The sequence below is a fragment of the Sturnus vulgaris genome, chromosome 2 (assembly GCF_052056855.1).
Source record: "Sturnus vulgaris isolate bStuVul1 chromosome 2, bStuVul1.hap1, whole genome shotgun sequence".
Lineage (NCBI taxonomy): Eukaryota > Metazoa > Chordata > Aves > Passeriformes > Sturnidae > Sturnus > Sturnus vulgaris.
The window spans coordinates 115,627,349-115,653,593 of NC_142244.1; the positions used below are offsets into that span (position 1 = coordinate 115,627,349).

The 26,245-nt window shown below is 43.8% G+C and overlaps 1 protein-coding gene across 1 annotated transcript in view; it reads left to right on the forward strand.

Moving 5' to 3' along the window:
* Window positions 1-26,245, forward strand: part of DSCAM (DS cell adhesion molecule) — a 436,159-nt gene that overhangs the window by 328,413 nt on the left and 81,501 nt on the right. Inside the window, exons 14-19 of the mRNA XM_088160469.1 lie at window positions 67-195; window positions 11,586-11,753; window positions 15,328-15,398; window positions 21,241-21,481; window positions 23,140-23,286; window positions 25,038-25,193. Coding sequence (XP_088016595.1) covers window positions 67-195; window positions 11,586-11,753; window positions 15,328-15,398; window positions 21,241-21,481; window positions 23,140-23,286; window positions 25,038-25,193 — 912 coding nt within the window. The remainder of the gene's footprint in view (window positions 1-66; window positions 196-11,585; window positions 11,754-15,327; window positions 15,399-21,240; window positions 21,482-23,139; window positions 23,287-25,037; window positions 25,194-26,245) is intronic.

Genomic DNA, 26,245 nt, shown 5'->3' on the forward strand with positions numbered 1-26,245 from the left:
TTTTTGCCCCTGTTAAGAGGATGGGGTCTGTTCTGAGCAGAGCTGTGTGTGTGTGTGTTTGCCCAGAGCCCCCCGACCCTCCTGAGATCGAGATCCGGGAGGTGAGAGCTCGGAGCATCGCCCTCAGGTGGACCATGGGCTTCGATGGCAACAGCCCCATCACGGGCTACGACATCGAGTGCAAGAACAAGTCAGGTAAGGAACGAGCCCAGTGGTTCCCACTGCTGGCCATCCCCCGCCGGCTGCTGTTGTGAAAGGGAATTCATACATTGAAACTGCCCGGTGGAATTTTTTTATCATGGTTTGTTTAATCTTCCACAGGAAGATTTGTCTTCATTTGTTGTCTTTTTTTTGTTTGTTTGTTTTGTGGTAAAGACATTAAATTTAGCAATTGCTTCTTTTCCCTTTTACCACTTCATGTTATATTTACTGAGGCAAAAATTTTGTGATGTTTTCATTAGTAGATAAAATATTTTCAAGGGTGTTGAATCATCATCAGTCATCATTTTAGCCCTGTCCTTGTAAATGAAATCAATAATGTACAGGAGAGATTGAAAGATGAGGAGTGGAAATTCTCTCCACTGAGGCTGAAGTCAGGAATTGCAGGTTTGGAGATGTAGATTGGGCAAAGATGCCTTCAAGGGATATGCACACCTAAAAGTTTCTGAGCTCTGTTTTCTTTTTGATTGTTTTCCTTTCTTTCCAACCACCCACCTGCTCCAGAAAAGCTTTGAGAGTCATTCTTGCCTGACTCCTTTCTCACACTAAAACATCTCCTGTATTTCTCAAATACAAGAATAACTATTTAAGAATGATGTAACGCAGTACAGCCCCATTAAGGATGACTGAGATGCTTCCCTTCTATTGAAGCAGTGACAAGAAGGGATTTCAGAGCTCTACAACATCTTTGTTAGATTTTGTTTGATGTTTTCAAGTGATAATGCAGAATGTAAGCAAAGATTAAGTGGGGGTCAACATGAACTTGCATTGAAAAATTATTTCTCTCTAATGTGGAATGATAAATCAAGAGCAAGACAGCAAAAGAAGGAAATATCAAGACACAATATATTGATAAAGGTTAAAAAATTAAAAAAAGGAAAATAAGTGGGTGAGAGAATTGATGTCAAAGAAAATATTTCTTTGTACTGAAGACAAATCCTGGAGGTCATGTCCTAACAAGAGCAGATTTTCTTCTTACTGCAAACAACATAAATGTCATTTTTTAGAGTTTGAGGCTGAATGTTTGGAGAAAGCCGGATTAGGTCTTTAATGAATTCTTGCATACAAATTTTGTCATTGATTAAGTCACTGAGAAGATGAAAAACGAAAGATGGTTAATGGAGAGCTTGCATGAGGTAGTTGGAGGAATTTAGAAAAAAGAGTAAGAATTAAGAAAACTTCTCAGTTTCCAGGTATTAAAGGGGTGGGACACAATTTAGATTATGTATTCAAGTAACATCCTGCCAAGACCAGAGTGAACCTGTAATCTGCACAGCTGTGCTTTGTGAAAATTTTCCACCTCTGTTGCCTTTCCTGAGGATTCAGCAATGAGTTTAGATCAAATGCATCATCGAGGCTTCTCAAGCAGGAAAACTTTTGTTTCAGAGAAGGTGCAGGTGACCACAAAGAATGCATGGACCGTATTTAGCAGCCCTCACATATCCCAACATAAAATCACAGAAATTTGGTTGGAAAGACCTTTAAGGTCATCGAGTCCAAAGTTAGCTCAGCACTGCTGCTATCTACCCCATCAGACACAAAAGAAACACTAATTACACCAATGGAATTAGTTAATCCATGGAAGCAGTGTGGCGTTGCCTGTCCTGTAGGGTCCAGTTGCCATCCCAGAGCACTATGAATAGCAGGAACTTGGTGTTTCAGGATGTTTTGGTGCTTAGAGACATCAGCTGTCTGTACAGAAATGTACCTGTGGCACTCAGACCTGGCCCTCCATGGAGACCAATCCTTTGGTCTCCAGACCTTTCCATCGGAGGTGTGCAAAGAGCTCTGGAGACAGGAACGGGGATGTGGGTCCCCCTTTGTACCTCACTCCCCATCATTTTTAATTTTTTAGGTCATTAGGGCAATCTTAGAGACAAACTTCGAACAGTTCCGTTTACTTGCGCCTTCTTCTGCTCCGGTGTGAGCGGGGCATCCCCCGGGTCCCCGATGCTTTCGAAGAGTTGGGAGTTCCCAAAATCTTCCCCGGGAGCTGCCGGTGCTCCTGCCGGGCGGGGGGCGGATGCAGTACCAGCAATGGCCACCGGGTGGCAGCGCCGGACCGGGTCGGTGAGCGGCGTCCGCTTCCCCAAATTCCTCAAAATCCAAATTTCCCCAAATTCCCCCTGGGAGACCCCAAAGCTTCAGCCTTCCTTTTAGGAACGGGACGGAAGCTGTTACTTTTTTTTTTTTAACGTGATTTTTTAATAGATCATTCTGTAAGCGTGTGTTTTGTGCAACACTGAGTAATACAGGATGTAACATTTTATGAGTGGAATAGAGTTTAGAAGTTTTTTTTTCTATATACTCTTTCTTTCTTTCTTTCTTTCTTTCTTTCTTTCTTTCTTTCTTTCTTTCTTTCTTTCTTTCTTTCTTTCTTTCTTTCTTTCTTTCTTTCTTTCTTTCTTTCTTTTCTTTCTTTCTCCCTTTCTTTCTCTCTCTCTTTCCTTTTGATTTTCTTTCTTTTTTCATTGCTATTTGTTTTCTATGCCTTTTCAGTCTTTCCTAAAATGAAAATAAAAACCAGAAGAGTCAATAGTCAATCTTAACACCTTTGTTACTTACTACATGGAGATGGGCATATATTTTTAGGATTTTCAACAAGAAAATTAAATTAACTATTTTTTTCTTATTTCCTATTAGCATAGATTTTTTTTTTTTTTAACTGGAGAATAATAGTTTTCTCTATGGACTGTCTTCATTTTGAAACGATTGCACATGGTTTATTTTACTCTTCAAAAAAAGGGGTAAAGGTATCAAAAGAAGCTCCTGAAGTGCAGGCATATCATAAACAAACAATGGAAATCTATGTTTAGATGTAGAGGAGACCGGGTTTTTATCTTGTTCTTTATGCAGCCATTACTTAACCCACAAAGAATCACCAGAATTTTTAAAATATCTTTCTTAACTTTCAGTAGCTAGTAAGGACTACAGAGTCCTACTGCTCCGAGGTCAGAATTTGAAATAACCAAGTGAAATGGAAAGTGATTTGATAAGATACAGACTACATTTAAAAAAATCTAGTCATTCTCAAGTGAAATTTAACATAGTCTCCATACCAAGCAGGTCTTTTTAAAAATTCCTTCCTGAAAATATCCCACAGAGAAAGCTGTGACAAACTCAGTTACCAAAGTAAAAAGACATTATAGGGCTAACCAAAATCACTTGAAGGTCAATTCCCAAATATTCTGTGTTTAAACAAAACCACCTGGCTAAGCAAACAGGCCCTGCAACCAGCCAAGTGCAGGTGTCACTGTGACAACCTCTGCCTCTTCCACAAAAACCCTTATAAAAGAATTCACAGTTTCTGCAAACACCTTGTATCTTGGTGACCCCGAGGGACAGCCCTGCTCCCCGGCCTCCCGCGGCACTGCAGCCGCTGCCCACAAGTCCCTGGCACGTCCCTGTGCCAATTGCTCGTGCCCTGGGCAGCGCAGCCTGCAAACGCAGGGCTCTGCAGTGTGGGGCTGGGGCTGTCGTGTGGCAGCGTGGCCAAAGCCTCTCAGGGCTCTGGGCACAGCAGGGGCCTCAAGGTCACAAAGTCCGGCGGCTGCTCCGTGCCAGTTCCTGTCTGCTCCACTCTTGCTGGGGTGCCGGGGGTGGCCCTTTGTGACGCGGGCACTTCGTGTCAGGGCCCTTTGTGATGTGGGCCATGGTGGTGGCCAGAGACCCTTGTGACATCAGGGAGCCCCACCCTGGCTGGGGGTATTTAAGGGGCGCAGAAGCCTGGAGTGCTCAGTCCCAGGAGAGCCACTCTGTGAGGAGGACGAAGCTCCCTGAATCCGTCTACACTCCAGGACGGTGGACATTATTGAGAATATGGAGAAGAAGCCCAACTCCCAGGCCACCCAAGGCCCACTGCTGAGCCTGCGAAAGAGGCAAAGTGTGAGGGAGGAGGCAGGAAGGGGAGGCTGGCAGATGGAGAGGACGAGGATCTTTGCCCTGCCAAGGGAACCGTGTCCATCCCACACCTCCTCCTCATTCCGCAGCTGCTCACAGACACCCATCAAGCTGCCACCAGTGCAGCTCGGGCAGCCCAAGGGGGGACTCAAAAGTCTTCAAGCCCTCAAGTTCCCAGAGGTGAAGCTCGGGCAGCCACAGGCAGCGCCGCAGGGCAGCCGCAGGCAGGCCCTGTCCCTCTGTGGGGACAAGCTGCCACCGCTGGCACCTGCGCCACGGGTGCCAGCACGGCCATGCCGGGTGAACCCCAGGCACACTCAGAGGCGGGGCACAGAGCTGCCGAGGGCAGGGGAGAAGAGGCCGCAGCCCTGCAGCAGCCCCTGTCTTTGGCAGCCACACCCCCCCGTGCCCAGGGTGTTGTACCCGCTCAGGGTGGCCCAGGAGGGCACAGCCCGTGTCCCCCCGAGATGGCACCTGGTGCCTGTGCCGCCCATCCCCGCGGGGGCTGGAGCAATGGAGCGCAGCCTCACGGTCAGAGCACCAGAGAAACGGGACAGTGACAGCGAGCTGTCCCCAGGGGAAAGTGTCAGTGACAGCGAGTTGTCCCCAGGGGAAAGTGTGAGTGACAGCGAGCTGTCCCAAGTAGAGGACGCCATCGAGCTCACTCCGGGGGACAGCAGCACTGAACCAGAGCTGTCCGAAGCTGAAGAGGACATCGAAGTCACTTCAGGGGACAGCACAAGTGACCAGGAGCTGTCTCCAGTGGAAGAGTCTATCGAGCTGGCTTCAGGGGACAGCCCGACTGATGAAGTGCTGTCCTCAGTGGAAGAGGACATTGAGGTCATTCCAGCGGACAGTAGGAGTGACCAGGAGCTGTCCCCATTGGAAGACACCATTGAGGTAATTTCAGCTGACCTCACAATCGAAGAGGAGCTGTCCCCTGAGGAAGAGGCCATCGAGGTCCTTACCGGGGACGACACTGTCCCAGAGCTGTCCCAAATGGAAGAGACCATCAAGCTCTCTCCAGGGGACAGCCCGACTGAGGAGGAGCTGTCCTCAGTGCAAGAGGACCTTGAGGTCATTCCAGAGGACAGCAGGAGTGACGAGGAGCTCTCCTCAGTGGACGAGGACATCGAAGTTGGTGCAGAGGACAGCAGCAGTGACGAGAAGCTGCCTCCAGTGGAAGATATCAATGCGGTCAACGCCCTCTTCTGTGGGGACAGCAAGAGTGACGAGGGGCTGTCCCTGTGTCAAGTGAAGCCTGAAGAAGAGCTGTCCCAAGGGGATTCCTACAAGGATGAGAAGCTTTCCCCAGAAAATGTCAAATATGAAACAGAGCTGAGCTCGGGGGAAGACCACGGTGTCCAAGACATGTCCCCATGGGAAGCAGATAACACCAAACAGCTTTCCCTTTGGGTACAACGTGAGCAGGAAGAGGTGATGAGGAGGGCCCTTGGTGGCAGGGACACGGATTCAAGTTCGTCACCAGAACTGCCAGACCTGGAGGAAATGCCAAGTCATCAGAAGGTTCTGGAATGGCTGGAAGCCAATCTCCCAGGTGGTTTTCCTGCCCCCAGGAAACGTCCCTCCCGCTTCAGGCAGGCGCTGCGGGCGCTGCGGGGGCTGTTCCGCAGTCCCTGCCTGAGGCCCCGCACCGAGGTGTGAACCAGAGCGGGCACCCAGAGCAGGGATTGCTGCCACAGCCTCCCTCCCTGCACGGCTGCGGCACAGCCGGGGCTGCCAGCACCCATGGGAGTTGGGTCAGTAACACTGAGAGGAAGACAAGAACAGACGACAAAGACAGTGAAGAGGAGGAAGAAGGCAATGAAGAAAATGAAGAAGGTGAAGATGAAGACGACAAGAAGGACAGAGGAGATGAAGAAGATGACTAAGACAAAGATGAAGAAGTCAATGACATGGCTGAAGAAGACAAAGAAGAAGAGAAAAAAGTCAAAGACAAGGAAGATGAAAAAGACCAAGAAGAAGAAGATGAAGACAAATAATTTAAAAATACATAGAATAGTAATGAGAGTAAGAATTCAAAAACTACAGAAGTAGAATAGGAAGAAGATTAAGAATAAGATTAGGAATAGGAACAAGAGAAAAAAATTAGAATAGGAATAGAATAGGAATAAGGAAAAAATAAGAATAGGAATAAGAATTTGAAAATACATAGAAGAAGAGTAGTAAGGAGTACTGAAGAGGAAGAGTAGTTTAGAATCAATAAATGAAGAAGAGAGATAATAAAAAATGTTACCAAATAATTTGTATTTTTTACATATTGTGTATTTACATAACAGTCTATGGGATAAAAATACAAATTGTAATACCGTTGTAATATTAAAATACAAATTGTAGTAATTTTGTAATTACGAGATCTTGTAATTCCCAAGAAATATAAAGTGTCCACCCTGTCCAGGAAGCAACTGCCTCTGGGGAACAAACTGAGCCTTGCCCCGGCCTGGCTTGAGGCCGTTTGCTCTTGTCCTGTCCCTTGTGGCTGGGAAGGAGAGAGGAGAGGGAACAGAGGGGGAGGGAGGGACGGACAGGGAAGGGAGGAGAAAGGAGAGAAGGGAAGGAAGACAAAGGGATGGGAATGGTGAGGGGCGGGAAGAAGCTGTGAGGGGAGGTGCCATGGCGGGGCTGTGAGGGGAGGTGCCATGGCCGGGCTGTGAGGGGAGGTGCCATGGCGGGGCTGCCCTGCAGCCACACCTCCCCGTGCCCAGGGTGTTCTTGTCCCCAGTCAGGGTGGCCCAGGAGGGCACAGCCCGTGTGTCCCCCAGGAAGAAGAAGAAGATGGAGCCACTGCCCACAAGTCCCTGGCACGTCCCTGTGCTAATTCCTCGTGCCCTGGGCAGCTCAGCCTCACGCAGGGCTCTGCAGTGTGGGGATGGGGCTGTCGTGTGGCAGCGTGGCCAAAGCCACTCAGGGCTCTGGGCACAGCAGGGGCCACAGGGCCACAAGTCCGGCAGCTGCTCTGTGCCAGTTCCTGTCTAACCCACTGCTCCTGCTGTTGGTGAAGCACAGAAGAACTTTCTATAACCCACAAAATATGTTATAAGAGCAGATATGTATTTACTCAGCACTGAGTTTCATGGGCGATAGTTCCTCCAACAACATGCTCTCCTTCCACCAACTGCACCTCTCCTTTTATTCGCTATAAACTTGGACTACACAATATGCTTCATACCTGTTCATTTCCTGACTCTGCTTCATATTGATATTAGCTTCATGCCTCTTTCCAGCTGTGCATTGTTCCTTTTAAGTTGCTCTGGTGGTCGTCTGGGAGTCTTTGGGATGAAGTAAATAGTCTTCCTCTCAGTTTGAACTTTTTGGCTGGCCTCTTTGTACATGCTCTCTTTTTAGTCCTTTGGTTGTCTTCTGGACTTTGGTATCAGTTTTCCTGGTTTCAGGGGTCTGAGAACCCCCTTATCCTGTGGTGCCTTTCACCTTGCATCCTGTTTGCTCATTATAGCCCTTGACCCCACCTTGTAGCCTTGCTTTCCTCCTGTTCTTGTAAACACTGTAACTTATAGAAAACATAGAGTTTTGTCAGTCCCCCTTTAGTCAAACAGTTTCTTGAAGCTTGATTCATAATTCTCAATTTCTCTATTTCACCGGGGCTGGTTCTTTGCAACACAGGCATGTGGTGTCAGGGCCCTTGTGATGTGGGACATGGTGGTGGCCAGAGACCCTCGTGACATCAGGGAGCCCCACTCTGGCTCAGGGTATCTAAGGGGTGCAGAGCCCTGGGGTGCTCAGTCCCAGGAGAGCCACTCTGTGAGGAGGAAGCAGCTCCCTGGATCCCTCTGCGCTGGATGCCGATAGCAACAGACAATCGTGACAAGGACAAAGCCAACTCCAACTCGTGGTCCCCTAGCCCCTTGCCCAGCTGGCTGGAACCCGCAGTGGGCAGTGGTTGGGGGCAGTGGGCAGCTCAGCCCTGCCACTGTCTGAGACTGAAGAGCAGGAGAGACCCTTTGCTGACATGGACAGCGAGCTTTCCTGCTGGCAAGGCCGTAGTGATGAGGAGCTTTCCCACTGGGAGGATGTGACAGTGACAGAGGCATACGAGCGGCAAGTATGGACGGTCCAAAAAATTTCCCGGTGGGAAGCCAGGAGCAGCCAAGAGCTGTACCAATGCCAGGTGTGTGTGCAAGTTCAGGAGGTTTCCCAGTACAGCGATGAGACACATGAGCTGCATGAACGGAGAGAAATTGTCAGAGTCCAGGAGCTGTACCAGTGGGAAGAAGATGGTGAGATACTCCAAGAGGTGCGTGAATGGGAAGATCATCACAGCCAAGAGACAGACCGATGGGAAAGAGATGAGAGTGGGGTCATGGAGGAGGACAGTGAAGATGAGAGTGACCATGACATCTAGACCGAGCCCTTGGCCTCAGAGGAGGATGAATGGGATGAGGTGAGCGTCCTGGAGCTGCCTCCAGAAGAAAACAATGCAGAGCAGCAATGGAGAAGTTTTGCAGCAGATGGGCTCCCAGTGACAAGCCCTCATGAAGCCTGGGTTGAGGACCAGGAACCAGAGCCATGCAGCCCAGAGCCGCTCCGTTCCTCGTCTGTCTCCCTGGAAGGCCAAGCCCCCATGGAACACGCGGCTTCTCCCATCCAGGTCCTCCTTGAGCAGCTGTGTGCCCCCAGGGAACGTCCCTCCCGCTTCAGGCGGGCGCTGTGGGCACTGCGGGGGCTGCTCCGCTGTCCCTGCCTGAGGCCACGCACTGAGGAGTGAAAGAGATGGGGGAGAAGATGAAGGAGATAAAGACAATGATGACAACAAAGCAGATGAAGACAAAGGAAAAGATAAAGAAGAAGACGAAGACAAAGATGAAGAAGATGATGACGACAAAGCAGATATAGACGGAGATGATGAAGATGAAGACAGAGAATATGAAGAAAACTAATATCTTCAAAATACATATAAGAAGAATAGTCATATGAATTTAAAAACAGAAGAAGAGTCATAAAAGTTTAGGAATTCATAGAAGAGAGTAATAGGAATAAGAATAAGAATAGGAATAGGAATAGGAATAGGAATAGGAATAGGAATAGGAATAGGAATAGGAATAAGAATTTAGAAACACATAGAAGAAGTAGAGAAGAATAGTTAGAATAGCAAGAAGAGTAGTTAGAAACAAGAAGAATAAGAAAAAGAAGAATAAGAATACAAGAATGAAAATAAAATTGAATGAATAAATAAAACTAGCAATTTTTTTCTTACATGCTGCATATTTATATTGCAGTCTATGATATAAAAACATGAATATACAAGATGTTGCAATTATGATACATTATAATTTCCCAGAAAATATATTTAAAAAAAAATAAGACAGAACTGTTCCAGTTAGTGAAGAATTTGTGTATTTTCTAATAAAGTTTGTAAGACACAAGAAAAGAGTGTCCGTATTCCATTTGCTGTGTCTCAGAGGTGCTGCTGCATTTTCACTCTCAGTGCCACGGAGTCCCCTGTGAGCAGTGACTGCTCAGCCCCAGCGGCAGCGGGAGAGTTCCCGGCTGGGCCGGCAGGGCAGGGCTGTCCCTGCTCTCTGCAGGCAAACGAAAGGCGCCCGCGGAGCCCGGCTGAGAGAGAACCGTGCTGGGAACCCCTTTGCAGCAGGGCTGTGCAGCCGCCACAGCGAAGCCACCACAGCCCCGCTCTGGCGCTGCCCGTGGCCAGCGGGCCAGGCTGCCTTAGAAAGGCAGCGCCGCTCGGGCCAGGGCGAGGAGCGACGGCTGCTCCTTGCCAGCCTTGCTGTGGCTGCAGAGGAGCTGCAAAGGCTCTTCTCACCATTCCCACTTCTGTTCTGCACACAAAACATCCACCAGGAGGAACCTGCAGCTGCCCCTGTGGCTAAAGCCTTGCCCCCTCTACTCGCCCGTCCTTGCCCAGGGCCTGCTCAGCAGAAAGCAGCTGTGGAATCTTCTGGAGTCTGTAAAACTTCTACAGTGACAGAATGGTTGGGGTTGGCAGGGACCTTACAGCTCCTGGAGTTCCAGCTGATTGTCTCCTGCTCTGTTTCCCTCTCTCTGACAGGTGTTTCTTCTTTCTCTCTCACTTTCTCACACTTATCAGGAAATAAAATGTGTGTTGTTGAATAAATTCCTCCTGTTGCCATCCCATGGTCTCATTTGCCCCTTAATCAGGACACAGGCATCTCTCTCTCATCGGATAGTGACACGTGGGCAGGGACACCTTCCACTGTCCCAGGCTGCTCCAAGCCCCAATGTCCAACCTGCCCTGGGACACTTCCAGGGATGGGGTGGCCACAGCTTCTCGGGGCAACCTGTGCCAGAGCCTCCCCTGCCTCACAGGGAAGAATTCCTTCTGAAAAACCTCTCAGAGTTCATTCCCTGGAGCCAGGCTGGCTGTGTTCCTGTCCAGCCCTGCCTGCCCTGAGCAACCCTGTGCAGGGCAGGAGGGGTTCCCTCAGTGCAGCCCCAGCTGAGGCAGCAGCAGCTCTGTGCTGTTCCTGACACATCCCTGTGGCAGCAGCTGCACGGGGCTGTGCAGCCAAAGTCCCCAGATCAGTGCACACACAGCACTGGGCCAGCATTGCAGCTCTGGGGCTGTACTGGTCCAGCTGGGCAGCTGTGACTGCAGCCTGGTGTCGGCACCTCCAGCCCTGGGAGTGCTCCAGGGCAGGGGCTTTCTCCAGGATTCATTCTTCCTTCTTCTGGGATAACTTTCAGAGAATTACAGAATCCCTGGTGTTTGAAAAGGTCTCCCAATCAAGTCCCAACTGTGCCCGATGCCCACCTTGTCCCCAGCCCAGAGCACTGAGTGCCACCTCCAGGCCTTCCTTGGATGCCCCCAGGGATGGGGACTCCACCACCTCCTTGGGCAGTTATTTCCAATGCTTAACCACCCTTTCCATGAAGAAATTCCTGCTGATATCCCACCTGACCTTCCCCTGGCACAGCTGAGGCTATGTCTTCTCATCCTGTCACTTGTTGCCAAGGAAAACGTGTCCCCCCACCCGGCTGCACCTTCCTGTCAGGGGTACTGTGGAGAGCAGTGAGGTCTCCCTTGGGCCATTCCCGTTTAACAACTCCATTTCCTCCGTTTTTTTGAGCACAACCAACTTTCTCACTGAGTGAGGATCCCTTTGGGGCAGCAACCCCCATTTTTGTGCAGTTGTTCCAATGTCCCAATGGAAAGAAATCACATTAGTAAAACTGGGGAATCTTTGCTGCTCTCACCACCTCCTCAAAGAGTAGCTATTTCTGTGGATTTGCTGATGACCCCAGAGCTGAGATCCCATTGTTCTCAGCAGCACTCTTGGAGAACTCAGGAGTGCTGTCAAGGAAGGGGAAGGATTTTCAGATTTGCTTGGAGCAAAATGTGTTTTCTGGATTAACACAGCAACGGCACGAAACAGTTTAACTTCATGCTTGTATTACCCACATTAACACCATTTATTTGTCTGTTTCTACTGAAATTTCTTATCAAACAGACTCTTGGGATTCTGTCCAGAGAACCAGAGATGTTTCCCCTCAGCTAAACCAAGCCACCATCATCGACCTGCACCCGTCCTCCACCTACAACATCCGCATGTACGCCAAGAACCGCATCGGCAAGAGCGAGGCCAGCAACGAGCTCACCATCACCACTGATGAAGCAGGTATGCCCTGGCTTTGCAACCTGTACATTTTATGGGAATTTTCTCTCTGGTGTCAGGAATTGTTGCATGAAATCCTGCTTAGGTGGCTGCAGCTGTATCAAAAGGAATTCTGAGTTATTCCCATAGAAGATTGTGGCTTTTGCAACTTGTGGAGGGCTGTAATTAAAGCTGTTCAGTGGCATCTAGTGGTCAAAGAAGACATTGTACTCCAAATTTTCAGCTTGTGATGTTGGGAATAACATACCTGTATCTACAGTGAGGTAACTCAATCAGCAACATCCTGTCTTTAGTGGTGGTGCCTCCCCTAAGGGTACTGTGGCTTTCCTTAGATGTTTAGATATTAATATGGGTAACTAATTTAAATTTCTCCCTTTTGAGAATGCTGGTCCACAGGAATCAACTCTCCATTTGAATATTCCTTCACTCAACCTAATCTTCATTTGCACATTCCCTCACTCAACCTACCCACCATTTATTTTTCTGGCCTCTGTTTAAGTCACTTGTTAATGTCATCCCCCAATCTTTGTTCTGTGTTGCCTTATAGAATCACAGAATCATTTAAGTTGGAAAAGACCTCCAAGATCATCAAGTCTGACCTTTATTTTTACCTTTAAACTTTCATTCTCCTGCATCAGCACCAGGAGTAGTGTGTGGGCATTTTCCCTTTGGTGGCTGGAGTCATTCTTGTGTACATGGAATTTCTGCCTTCCTTTAGCTTATGTTAAGTCAGCACTCCATCATTCTTTGGGGATTTAGAGATGACAACCTGGTGATAGTGTCCTGGCAGTGAAAATTCTCTTTCAAGATTCATGTTGGTCTTGGGTTTGAACACCACAGACTAATTTTGAGTTTGGCTCCTATGAACACAACTGTGTAATTCCCACTAAATTTCTCTGGGAATTTCCTACAATGAAAACACAGTCCTTGTCAAGACAACGTGGTTTTGGTTCTGAGGGACTTTCTGAGTAGGAACAGGACACAAGACTCACAGTGGAATGCAGAATAAGCTGGAGACAACATAATTTTCATTTTTTTTATCAGTCCAGCAGAAGGAAAGCATGCAGTGAACAGATTTAACAGTGAATAGTTAGTTTGAAAAATACTTATTTTTGATCAGAAATTTTCTCTTCCTTTGTGCAAAGAAAATGTGAAATCACTAGAGAAAACAGATTATCCATTCTTCCAGCCAGAGTCATGTCTAACTCCAAAATGCCCATCCTTCCTTGTGCAAAATAGAGGGCTGGGTCTTGGATCAGCTCTCTCATGCTCCCTTATTCATCCATGCTTGGAATGTTTTTTACTTGCCAAGTTTTTCCTGACTACTAATTAAGTTGTCAGGATCAGCAGCTGCCCTTGGAATAAAAAAACAGCTTCCCCATGAGCAGGGTGGAACCTTAACATCACATTTTATTCAGCTCTTTGTAACCAGGTTTCAGAATAAATGATCCTTTTGTCACTGTCATTTGAGGAGCTGTTTATTGTTAGAAAAAGACCAGCAGTGTGGAATCTGTATTCAAAAGTCACTGATCTACCTGGGGAAGGACTGGGAGAGAGGAGGTCAGGCTCAGGCAGAGTTTGTGATGTTTTTCTCCTGGGTTTTTATTTCAGGGATGCACAAAGTGGAGGAACAAAATTTTTTTTTGATCACTGTTTACTTCTGTTCTCTGCTTTTCCAGCAGGCAATGGAGAACAGCATGGGTGCAGGGGATGAGAGAGAAGGTAATGAGCAGGGAGCAAAATAAAGGTCCAAGAAATACAAGATAAAAACCAAACAACTTGGAAAAGGGGCACAGATTCTCTATCACATATTGCAAAGAAATATCTCTATTAAAAAGAAATCTGTAAAAGGTCTCTGTGGTAAAAGGATAGGTAAGGATGGAACGATTTCAAAGCTTGCAGACTGCATCTTTCTTTTCATACAACCCCAATTAGCTCATGTGCTGGAAAATAGATGCCAGGACACACTTGCACTAATACCTGTCAGAAGAAAAAAAAGCATTATGGCCATTGCCTAATACTGAAATCAATAGAGGAAACAGGGATATCTGGGTTTTCTTTATGTCCTTGCCACAAACTCTGTATGACATTAAGTATGTAAAACAAATGACTTCTTATTTAACATCTCCCTATGGTGTGCTGGGAGCACTTAATTATTCAGGTCTGTGAAAAAAAAAATTGGGGTCTTTTGAGGAAAAGTCAGGATTTTTAGGGGCACATTTAAAACCTCATTTTTAGGATCAAATACTTCGCTCAAATTCCACTACATTCTAATGTACCCTGGAGAAGTGGCTTTCATTTTTGTCAACAGGGGGACAGAATCAAGGTCAGGCTTCACAGAGATCTCATTTTTGCCAGTGGACCTGGATCCTCTTCTTTCTTTGTATTAATGCAAGAAGAATGGAAAAAAAAGTTCTTTCAAGCTTTGGAAATTTCCCATATGAAGGACAGTCAGGAATGACAGAGAATAGGGCATATTTAATAACTTAAACATATTATAGGCTGTATTCTGTGTCTCTGCTTTCATCAGTTAAAGCAAAATGTTCTGGTTCCTCTCACCACAGCTGTCATTTATTGCAGCTCCACCTCTAACAGCCCAATCTCACCCTTTTTTATTGCTTTCCTTCCTTTGTCCTGCTATTATACTTAATTTAATACCTTTACCGAGGCTGTATTCTGCACCAAGGGAACCCTCTGCAGCAGCTCGAGATGGCTCCATCCCTCTCCTCAGATCCTTCCTTTGCAGTGATTTACCTCGCTGAGCAAGCAATTTACTGCACATCTGTCTGTTCAATCCCAGCTGATCCTGATCTGCTTTGTAGCTGCCCAGCTGACAAGGAGGTTCCATCTTTTTTCATTCACATTTAAAGCCTCCTGCACACCTTTGGCACCGTGTTGATGGCCCATGAAACTTTCTCTGGCTCAGGCAGGAGTTGAAAGAAGGTTTCCCCATCTACCAGTTATTTTTGGTCTGATTTCCAGGCTGGAACTCTTACTGGGGAGGGGGAGAGTGTAAACTGTGCAGGATTTTGTGTAAAATATCTGACATTGGACTGAATATGCTCAGTTTCCAGTAAACAAACGGGATCCCACTGGAAAATTTGCAACAGTTTGAAAGCTGGATTAGGAGCTCCTGACTCACCTGCTTTAAATGAGTTCTGCTGCTTTTCTGCCCGGATTAGGAGTTTCTGGCTCACTTGCTTTACATGAACTCCACTGCTTTTCTATCACCCACAGGGTTGTCACTGCTGAGAATTCCTTTTGCCTATCTCCAGGCATGCAGAAACAGCATTGTGAGAGCATCTCTAGCCATGAAAACCACTATTATTCATTTTATTCTATCCATTCTATTTACCACATTGGTATGTTTTGGCACATGTTGTATTTTGCTGTTGGCCAGAGATGACACCTGAATGCAGAAGATTCCTGGCCCTGCTTTTGTTTGGTGAAGTTTTCCATGTGACACAGATTCCAACATCTGTGATGCTGGGGTGTAAAGATGGTGATATTTTATGTGAAATGCTGAATTCCTTGGGCTATGAGGACCAGTTTTGATACATTTTCCTTCTCATTCCAGCTCCTGATGGTCCACCTCAGGATGTGCAGCTTGAGCCTATATCTTCACAGAGCATCAGAGTCACCTGGAAGGTAAATACTCACACAGGCACGGACAAGATAGGCTCTGTCAGTATTTGGATGCTTTCAGGGGAGTATTATAACAACTGTGCCTTGGTTATTTTATTTAAGAGAGACATTTCAGATGCCTTTACCATCAAATCTTAAAATATTTGCCACTGAAGGGAGCATCATGGAAAGAAAGCCTTTCATTGGAGAGTAAAAGTAGCAGCTGCTTGCATTTCCTTCTTTTTTCTGATTTCAGAGAGAAGGCCACATGTTTAGGAAATGAACACTCATGAAATTTCACCATGGGTCTGGGCAAAACTTCCCCAGTAACCATTGGAACCAATGGGATCTTTTTCCCATTGCAATAGACTTTGGAACAGATTTTTGCTGCACAGCGAGAGCAGTATGAGTGTCTCAGTATAGTCCATGAGAACTGATAAAGAGTAATTAATATAAAAATATCATCAGTTGGTATAATTTAAAAACCTGGCATGTCATGTGACTCAGTTTTTCTAGGTTTTTCCCAGTATTTTGACAATGACAAAAGGTTTTAAATGCTTTGGTATGATACCAGAGGTACTTAAACCATATTTTAAATGTGATATATATAATGCTTGTATATTGTGTTAATAATTCCATATATTTACAATTCTGAAATATATAATATTAGGAGCCAAAGTGGTATAGTGGCATAATAATAATGATTAATTTCTATATTGATGTTAATTACTCCTGCAAATGTGGGTGATGTGGCTTTTGTGCTATTATATAGATTATTCAGAAAGTCAGGAGCAGTGAGGGTCTGCTTATTAACTAAATAACTATGGGTGATTGGTTATTTATTGCATAATAATGAATATATTGTAGGTTTAAGCCAGTTCATTAAAAGGCAGGTTCAGAACCTCTTCTTCACAGGTCATAAGAAATGCAATGCTAATTTCTGGGTCTTGTCCACATCTTAAATTTATATCAGTGTTGTTTTTCATCAGATGGTTTCCAAAACCAAAAGCTGTGTGGTTACAGATTTACCTGGAGTGAAACACAACAATGTACTTAGAGAAGACATGGATTTAAATCCAACACACAGCCAGCAAAGGGAGTATTTTTTGAAGCCATGCAAGGATGTACAGTGATTCTCAACAACTGAAATAAATTCTTAATAGATTTTTTCTTTTTTAACCCACTTGAGAACTGCAACTATCTGATCAAGTCAACCGTAATCTTCAAGCTTCTATGCCTGAAATGGTTTTTATGGATTTATAGGTAGACAGATTGAAAGGTTTCGTTTGCTTTTTCAGAAAGTTCACTTTGGGGGATATTCTTAAAAGCAGCAAGAGAAGATGGACACCACTGGCTCATTGCTGGAGTTTATAGATGCAGTTTGTGAAGTTTTGCCATTAAATTTTAGAGATGCAGATGTGAACAGGCAGCTACAGGACAAACAGAATTCCCACACCTACATTTCAATAACTGCCTAAAATATATTTCAATTTGTACTTCAAGGACATTTCAAGTACAACTGAGCCTGTCCTGGGCTCTGGGTGTTGTCTGATATTGAAGGATATCAAATGAGGTGCTGGGGTTGTGTTCTCAAAATTGTGTTTGGAGTTTGATTTGAGAATTCTTGTCAAGCAAAGTTCAGTATCTAATATAACAAGATATTCACAGAAATGAGCTATATGTTGAACACATACTTCATTAGCTGGGTCTCATGAGCTGAAGGGAGAGAGGGATTTTCATGATTTGGAATGAGCTTAAGGTGAAATTGCTGGGCAGGGTTAGAGCTTGTGTAGTCCTGCCTTTACTGGAAGAGTTAGTTCCTGGATGACAATTTGTAAGCTGATTAAAAAATCTTCTCTTCCCTATTAAGAAGTCTCAAACCAGGAGTGAGCCACTTACTTCCCTAGATTTATTGCAGTTTTCTCCAGGTCAGAGCAGTTTTGGTTCATTAGTCAAAAAGGAACTTTAAGATGGTCCCACAGACATAATCCAGTCTGGTTCCATGCTGAATCCTAACTTTTGGGTAGGTCCCTACAATGCTGTGCAGAAGGCACTCATTGAGTGTCTAATAAAATGTAATTAAGAATAAAGAAATACCCCATGAGATCAATCCTACATTGTCATGGAAGCCAAAAAACAAGAAAAGAACCTGACCTTGGTAATTTTTATTTTGGAGGCATGTGGAGCTTTAGCCATGAAAGGCTATGATGGCATTGAACAAACAGGATTGTGGTGAAAACCATCGTTATATTTAAAGCTGGCAAACTTTATTAAAATACAGTGTCAATAACAGCAAAAGGAGCAGGGAATAACATATTGATTAGCTTTCACCTTGTATTAAATCCTATTTCTGCAGCTTGCTTCCACTGTAAATCTTCATTTAAAGTTTTGCTTAGCCCACTCTTAGAAAATCCCAGTTAAGCAAAGTATTGTATTGGTCTGTGATTTATTTAATCCATTATCTGTGTGTCCACATAGGACACTGGGTTTCAGACTAAGCTGTTGAATAAAACTCACCACTTTTTAGTAGTTTAAACTGGTGCAGAGATAATGGGAATTGAACAGGAATTCTCATTTAGAAAAGAGCATGAAAATATTATTTTTTTTCATGTAGTAGTTTACATTAGGTAAATGAACCCATTAAACTTAGATGTGGGGAATATTCCTTTTTGTCTTTATTCCTATTTACACACACACAAACCTATAGAATGTCATACTTTACAAAAGTCATTGATACCCTGCTTTGCAAATATTGAATTTTGTGAGAAAAGTAGTAAGGTCGTGGACTGAAACTTAGCTTTTCATAATGTTCTATGGCTACTGACAAGGTTTACAATATTTTTCTCTAAGAACACTAAGTTGTTTCACTCAATTTTCTACCAAAAATGTGTCTATACACCAGAAGGAATATTTATCAAATGAGTCATGTGCACAAAACGTCAACTCAAAATGAAGTATTCAGGTCATAGTAACAAGGAACATTGGAATTGTTGTGAAGCAAAATATTCCAATGCTTTATCCTGAAGTGACTTGGCATTTGTTTTATGTTGTATAATGTTTCAAAGTGGGGGGAGGGAAGAAAAATGTTAATATTTTATTTAAAGAAAAAAAAATCCCTTGACTTAAAACGATTATGAAGCAGTTCATGAAAATTTCAAAGTTTGTCATTTTATTCTGATTCAAAGTGAGAAAGTATAATTGTAGAATTCTCCCAGTGAAGAGGCTGCTGTGGCTACTTTGTTCAAACTGTTTGTTTGGAAGTTAATTTGTTGTCAATCAGATTGATCAGAGGGATGGAGCAGCTCTGCTGGGAGGAAAGGCTGGCACAGCTGGGATTGTTCAGCCTGGAGAGGAGAAGCTTTGGGCTGAGCTCAGGGTGGCCTTGCAGGGCCTGAAGGAGCTGCAGGAACCATGGAGAGAGACAATTGCCAAGGGATGGAGGGACAGCACCCAGGGAATGGAGGGACAGCACACAGGGAATGGAGGGACAGCACCCAGGGAATGGCTTTGAACTGCCAGAGGGCAGGGCTGGATGGGATATTGGGAATTAGGAATTGTTCCCTGGCAGGGTGGGCAGGGGCTGGGATGGAATTCCCAGAGCAGCTGTGGCTGCCCCTGGATCCCTGGCAGTGCCCAGGGCCAGGTTGGACATTGGGACAGTGGGAGGTGTCCCTGCCATGGCAGGGGTGGCACTGGTTGAGCTTTAAGGTCCCTTCCAACCCAAACCATTCCATGATTCTATGAATATATCTGAACTCAATCAGTAACAAAAATCTGACCTTAGTTTCCACCTCCAGCTTAAAAGTACCTCCTTCTGCAAACATTCAAAGATCACAAAGCCATGGAATTGTCCAGAATAGGTTTACATTTACAAAGGGCTCTGATAATAAAATGACCTGTATGTTTCTTAAGCAGCTGGGGAGATTTTGACCAAAAAGCCCAGAGAAATATTCAAACAGGAAAGAATTACACTCTTAAAATTCCCAAAACCCAATCCTTATCCCTGTCGTGTGACTTACAAGGATCTCAAGATCTGAGTCTGCTAATTTGATCAGTTACATCTGATCAAAGTAATACAATGGGAATTGAAATTATACCATCACTTCAAGTTCAGTGTCTGTTTCTCAGGCAAGAGGGAGACAACAAAAAATCTGAAGTGTCACAGTGAGGCTGGCTGTGACAAATCTTTGTGTCCCCTGACTTCAGGGTGAACGTGGTGTGAATTATGAAAAAAGGACCAGGAATAATGGAGTGCCCAAAAAGAAAATTAATGAGAAGTAAAAATAGGGACAATGCCCACACATATAGGGACAAGCTCCAAAGACCAGAAACAAGGGAGGGGTAACAATAAATAGTCTTGGAGTGGAACATTTTAGAAACAATGCCATCTATGAAACACAAGTAACCAATAGGGAGTAGAACTTGGACTAATTAACATAACAACTCCAAAGGCTCTTGGGAGAAGATCTCAGGCTCGCCCTGACTAGAAGAATGTTTCCCAACTAAGGCTTGGTTTTGTTAGGGGTGGATTCCAGCTGACCCTGTGTCCCAGTCAGGCCAGATTCCACGCTGAAGAAATTATTCAATCAATCAGTTTCATACAGTGACACACATTTTAAATTTAAGAGGGGGTAGGCTTTTGCAGAGCAATGGTTTTGATGGTAGTGGATGAAAGGCAAATCTCACCCTGGTTTTACTATGCCCAGTAGATTATAAACTGCCCAAAACAGACAGGTGCTGTGGCAGAAATTAGTGTTTTTCTTGAGAATCTGTTCCTCAGGAGTTGTAATGGGATATAGAAGCCACAGAAGTTGCTGCCTCTGACAGTCCAACCTGTTGCTGATAAACTACGTCAAAATGACCTCTTTTGTGGGGCAGTGAGGCAGATGAACTTGTAGGCATCTGTTGGGAGTTTGAAAGAAGTCTGGAGAATTGGAATGAGATTTTTGCTCCTGGATTACAAACTATGCCTTAAAATGCTTATACTAATTATGCCTCGTATAGATAGAAAATCAGGCAAGAACATTATCATATATGGAAATTAGTCCAATAGTATTTAAATAGAATTTTTATAGGCATTGCTGTCAATAACAGGCTTTCCCCCTGAGCTGAAAATCTCTGCTTTGCACTAGATCACATTCTATATTGCAGAGCACACAAATGATTTCCACTAGTCAGGAGCAGGGAATCTTGCACTGACTGAGAAATGTGGCACATAATTATGGCCAACCATTTTGTGCTGCCCATATCCCTGGATGCCAGATATATTGCAGCTATTCAGTATGCAAATCCCTGCTTTCCAAATCATTGTTGCCTTCAGCACTCATTATCTAATCATCTTTCTACACTACACACTGAATGAACAGAAGCATATTTCAAAGCACAGCATAAAATTTTCCTAATGCACAGGACTGAATAAACTCCTGTGACTGCCTTGCACAGATCAGTAAATGCCTTCCTAAAGGTTCAGTGAAAGGTGGGGCCTCTTGGCAAAAATAATTAGTAGTGAATGGTGGCCTGGAATGCAAATATACCCTTATCAACTCAGCTTGGATTGATTCACCTGAAAAGAGAACAAAACATCATAAATTCAGGCTCAGGAGTGTCTCCTGATTGGATTTTTCTGTGCATGAACCATTTAAAGGTCTTTCAGCACAGATTTGAAAAAAACACCCTGAAATTTATATGAAAAAAAGTTGCTGTTTCATGCAGGAAGTATTTTTGAATTGTTGCCTCGAAATAGACTTGCATTCAGTAAGAATAAAAAGTTAAACTTGGGGGGGGGGGTGGTTTTCAAAAATTTTAGGGAGAACAACTCGACTTTAGATGTGTGCACTTAACGTGTAACTTTCCATTTTCTGTTTAGGCTCCAAAGAAGCATTTGCAGAATGGAATTATCCGTGGGTACCAGATAGGTTATCGGGAGTACAGCGCGGGCGGGAATTTCCAGTTCAACATCATCAGCATCGACACCACCGGGGACAGTGAGGTTTATACACTGAACAACCTGAAAAAATTCACCCAGTATGGCATGGTGGTACAGGCCTGTAACAGGGCTGGCATCGGACCTTCTTCTCAGGAAATCATCACCACAACTCTTGAGGATGGTGGGTCCTTGGCAAACAACTCTCATGGGACATATTGTTAATGTTATTATTGTTTTATGTCTTTTTATCGTGTTGCTTTTCTTATTTGATTAGTAATGGTTAAAGCAAGGATGATAAAAGACCAGTCTTTAGATAGAAAGGTGTAAGAGAAGAGCTTGCTCAAAGAGCTTGTCTGATTTTCATTGCAAGAGTGGATTTATTTTACCAGGTAAATAAAAATAACCCTACTAATGTGATCTGTCCTGCTGTGAATATGTTCTCAGTCATATTGACTGAGACCAGAACTTCCATAAAGAAGCCGAATGCTTTGCTGTTCACATATTTGCAACTGTTGTGATCTCATGGTAGCTCCAGAGTGATCTCATCATAGATTAGAGAAGCGAAACTCTGAAAGGTGAAGCAATATTGTTTGGTTTTTTTGTTGGGGTTTTTTTTGGTTGAATTGTTACTGTTTTCAAATGAATCTACTGTCTAGCCAGAGCTCTTGTACTGCACTGTCTTGTCAATCTTAAGAGAGATGTGTGTTTTTTCAAGGATATCCAATGACAGAAAAATCATTGCTATTTCAGGCAAAATTCACCCTGTCTAATCCAAGGAACAATATGGATTTTTTTTTTTCTAAACTGCATAAAAAGTACTTCTCAAACAATGAGAGGGAGTCCTCTAGTGGAAAAAGAGAATGATCTCATAACCAAAAAAAAAGAGTTCAGTATTTCAGAGGAGTATAACAGCAAATTAAAATCCTAAAGTCCATAGAAGCCAGATTTTCACTACTGTAAATCAGCAGCAGTGTCCTGAAACCAGTGCCAGCTTGAATCTGCCTTTTACATGGACAAAATGGAATATCACACATCAAAAATCCTCAAGAGCCACTGATTTTGAGGCAGGCTATTCATGAAAGACTGATAGCTTTTTTTCACTCTGAATGCTTCTAGGCATAGCTTGCTGCAAGACCTCAAAAGGCAGTATGCTCACACAGGCATATATTTTATATGGTAATAAATGGGATTTTTTTCCTTCAGGATCCGGCATGCTTACTTTTTCTGGAAGTTTTTTTTGGTTGTCACTCAATTCTAAGTCCCTATTAGAATTAAAGATGCCATGAACTTTAAAAGCAATGACAGTTACTAATACTGCTCTATTGCTTTGACACTAAATGGCCGACAGAAAATGCCTTAAATTTGTTTGATTTTTTCCATTTTTTAAAATATCAGCAAAAATGAATTACGACCATTTTTTCCTGTGTTTTTTAACGATGTGCCCACTTTTTTCTCCCTTCACCAAATTTAAAGGGACATTGCAATTGTCCATGAAGATGCAAATTTGGCTGAAAGCTTTAAAAAAGATATTTAAATTGCTTACAGAATGTTCTGCACATTTCAGTGTCAGAGCACACTTATATTTCAAAAGAAGCAACAGAAAGCCTATTAAAAGACAAGTCAGCAATTAGGGAAACAGTACATCAACAATAATTCCAGGGAAAACAGCTGCACTTGCAGAAGCATGTGGATTGTAGCAAGAATAAAGGATTTCCACTGTTAAAATGTGTGATGGTGATCAAATATTGTGTGGTGGGATAGAGGGAAAAATAAAGGGTAACTAAAAGATGAATATTGAATTGTTTTCATTGTGTTAAAATGATGAATATCTTATTCCAGTGCCCAGTTGCCCTCCAGGGAATGTGCAAGCCACTGCCACGTCCCCAGAAACCATCTCCATTTCCTGGTCAACGCTGGCAAAGGAAACCCTGAATGGGATCCTGCAGGGATTCAGGGTTATCTACTGGGCCAACCTCTTGGATGGAGGTGAGAGACACCAATCTATTACCAAGTAAAAAGCTCCATGTGCCCTTTATATCATTTTCTCTCTGCTGTGAAGGCATTTTCCTCCTTTTTGTTTTGGATTTAGACAAAACTTTGTCTACCTGTGAGGGAGCAGATTTTCCTAGAGCCTTAACAGAGCAGCAAAGCTGCCTGGAGGAAGCTCAGGGAAGGCTCCCACCAATGGGTTTGTGACACTCCACAGGCATCCCATGGTACCCAACACGACCTGAGCAAATTTCACCTCCGTTACGAGGTCCAGAATTTTTGTAAAGATTTTTCAGTCCAGGGTTTTTTTTAAAGAATGGTGACATGGATCCAGAACAAACCAACCCAAACCTGGTTTTCACTATAATTTGGTTGGTTGTCTCTTTGCCTGCTCGACACACTATCACTTGTTTTTTGATTGGATGCATTTCCTCTCTGTAGCTGAGGCCAAAAGAAGGAAATGTCTCTGGGAAAAGCTTGTTATTTCCATGCCAGCTTCTTCTGTTGTGTTTTTGTACTCCTAGCATAATTCCTGGGGAAATAGTCTCCAGAGCAGAGACTGAGTGAAAGGATCAAAGGAGAATTGTGATGCTTTACTAATCTGCAATTTATTGCGTGATGATAATTCCGTGTATGGCCCTTTCTTGTAAATTGAACAAATTAGTATGAGATGCACATTATTTTATCCTTACTTCCCCTGTGGATTTTTCACAGCTGTCTCCCTTGTCTTGCTTTCATCCACCAGAACCACAGCTCACTCTAACCTGCAATTGTGCAAATCTTGGTCTCTGTTAGTGTGGAAAGGGGAATTTGCAGTGGAAATGTGACCCAGAGGCCTATTGTCTCTGGTGGTAATGGTAGACTCAAAAAATACTTGGTAAATCAACCACCAATTCCTTTAAAAATAAAGGAAAAATAATTTAATTTTTAATTTAAAAAAGAAGCATGTATGAGAAGCATACAGAAAACATGTAGGGCATAAAATTAAGTGTTTACAGTGATGCTTGTAGTTTTGGATCAGATCCTGTGTGGATATTATCACATTTAAGCTCCTATGAGATGTTTTCCAACATGATGAAAAAAGATGATGTTCATGCCATGCTTAAGACTGGATTTTCTTTATTTATTCCACTTTATTTGCTGCCCTAAATATGTTTAAAGTTTTTTTTGCCATATGGGTTGTACTTCTTAGCTTGCTGAAAAAAAAAGAGATTAATATGAAGTGCATCATCTTTCTGCAAGTAAATCTGATTTTGCTGTGTTTAAATCTACTGTTAGCCAGTATTGCTGCTATCAAGTGCTTTGCAGCAGCACTTGCTGCATATTTTAAAATAAAGGAGACTTTTTCTTCATTTTCCTTATGAGAAATGGTCTTTCTCATAACCAGAAAATCTTTATGAAGATAACCAACGTTCTCATTTTTTTTCTTTAGGGGATGTTTCACAATTATCTCTTCCTGTTATCTGTTCTTTATGAAAAATCTCATTACTTGTAGAATTTCTTCAATTCACTTCATCATATTTTTTTTTAAATTGCAACAAAAAAAAAGAGTTTGAAAATGAAAAGTAGGTCTGCTTCAAGCAGTAAGAGGTCAGGACATAAATTAATTCATTTTAATTCATTATAATTAATTGCTGTTCTGTAATAATGAAGAGTTACTTGTCTGGGACACCTAAGCAGGAGCCAACACCTGGAAGAAGAGTGAACTTGGCAATAACTCCACTTCCTTATTTTATTTTATTTTATAGAGCTGGGAGAGATAAAGAATGTCACTACTACCCAGCCATCCCTGGAGCTGGATGGCCTGGAAAAATACACCAACTACAGCATCCAGGTGTTGGCTTTTACCCGAGCTGGGGATGGAGTGAGGAGTGAGCAGATTTTCACCCGCACTAAAGAGGATGGTAAGGAGGGAAAGCATTTTCCATTCCCACTTCCAGGAAATGTTTGTTTGTCTCAGGAAAATATTGTACACAGACATGCAGAGATTGAAAATTCAGCCCTGTCCCAGCTTGGGGAGGAGCTGGAGCTGCTGCAGAGAGCCCAGAGGAGGCAGCAGGATGAGCAGAGGGATGGAGCAGCTCTGCTGGGAGGAAAGGCTGGCACAGCTGGGATTGTTCAGCCTGGAGAGGAGAAGCTTTGGGCTGAGCTCAGGGTGGCCTTGCAGGGCCTGAAGGAGCTGCAGGAACCATGGAGAGAGACAATTGCCAAGGGATGGAGGGACAGCACCCAGGGAATGGAGGGACAGCACACAGGGAATGGCTTTGAACTGCCAGAGGGCAGGGCTGGATGGGATATTGGGAATTAGGAATTGTTCCCTGGGATGGCAATGAGGGGCTGGGATGGAATTCCCAGAGCAGCTGTGGCTGCCCCTGGATCCTTGGCAGTGCCCAAGGCCAGGTTGGACACTGGGACAGTGGAAGGTGTCCCTGCCATGGCAGGGGTGGCACTGGATGGGATTTAAGGTCCCTTCCAACCCATATTCTATGAAAATGGGGAAAGGAGGAGAGACTGTTCTGGAACTGTTTTATATTACTTAGATCCTAGTAAGAATATTATTTCCAGTCTATATATATACACACACACATATATATATAATTCAATTTCTAATGATGAAAGTTTAAGAAACTTTTAATCATACACAGACACAGACACATGAGATTCCATAATCACTTCATTGTAGTTGTAACTATTATAATCACTTCAGGCTACCTCAGTAGGATGCTATGCACTGCTCTATTTCTGAAGCACTAAAATTCAAAATTCGTGGGAGATTTTCTCCCTAACCGTTTTTAAGACCTTGAAAATGCTATGAGATGTACAAATGTAGTTTTGGATCCCCTAAATGCTTTTGAAAAATTAGATCAAGAATTTTTGTGGTACAGATAAATATGCTCACAGTCCTGTCAATGAGATTACTTGAATAATGTTTAATTTGTAAATTCTCCTATGAGTT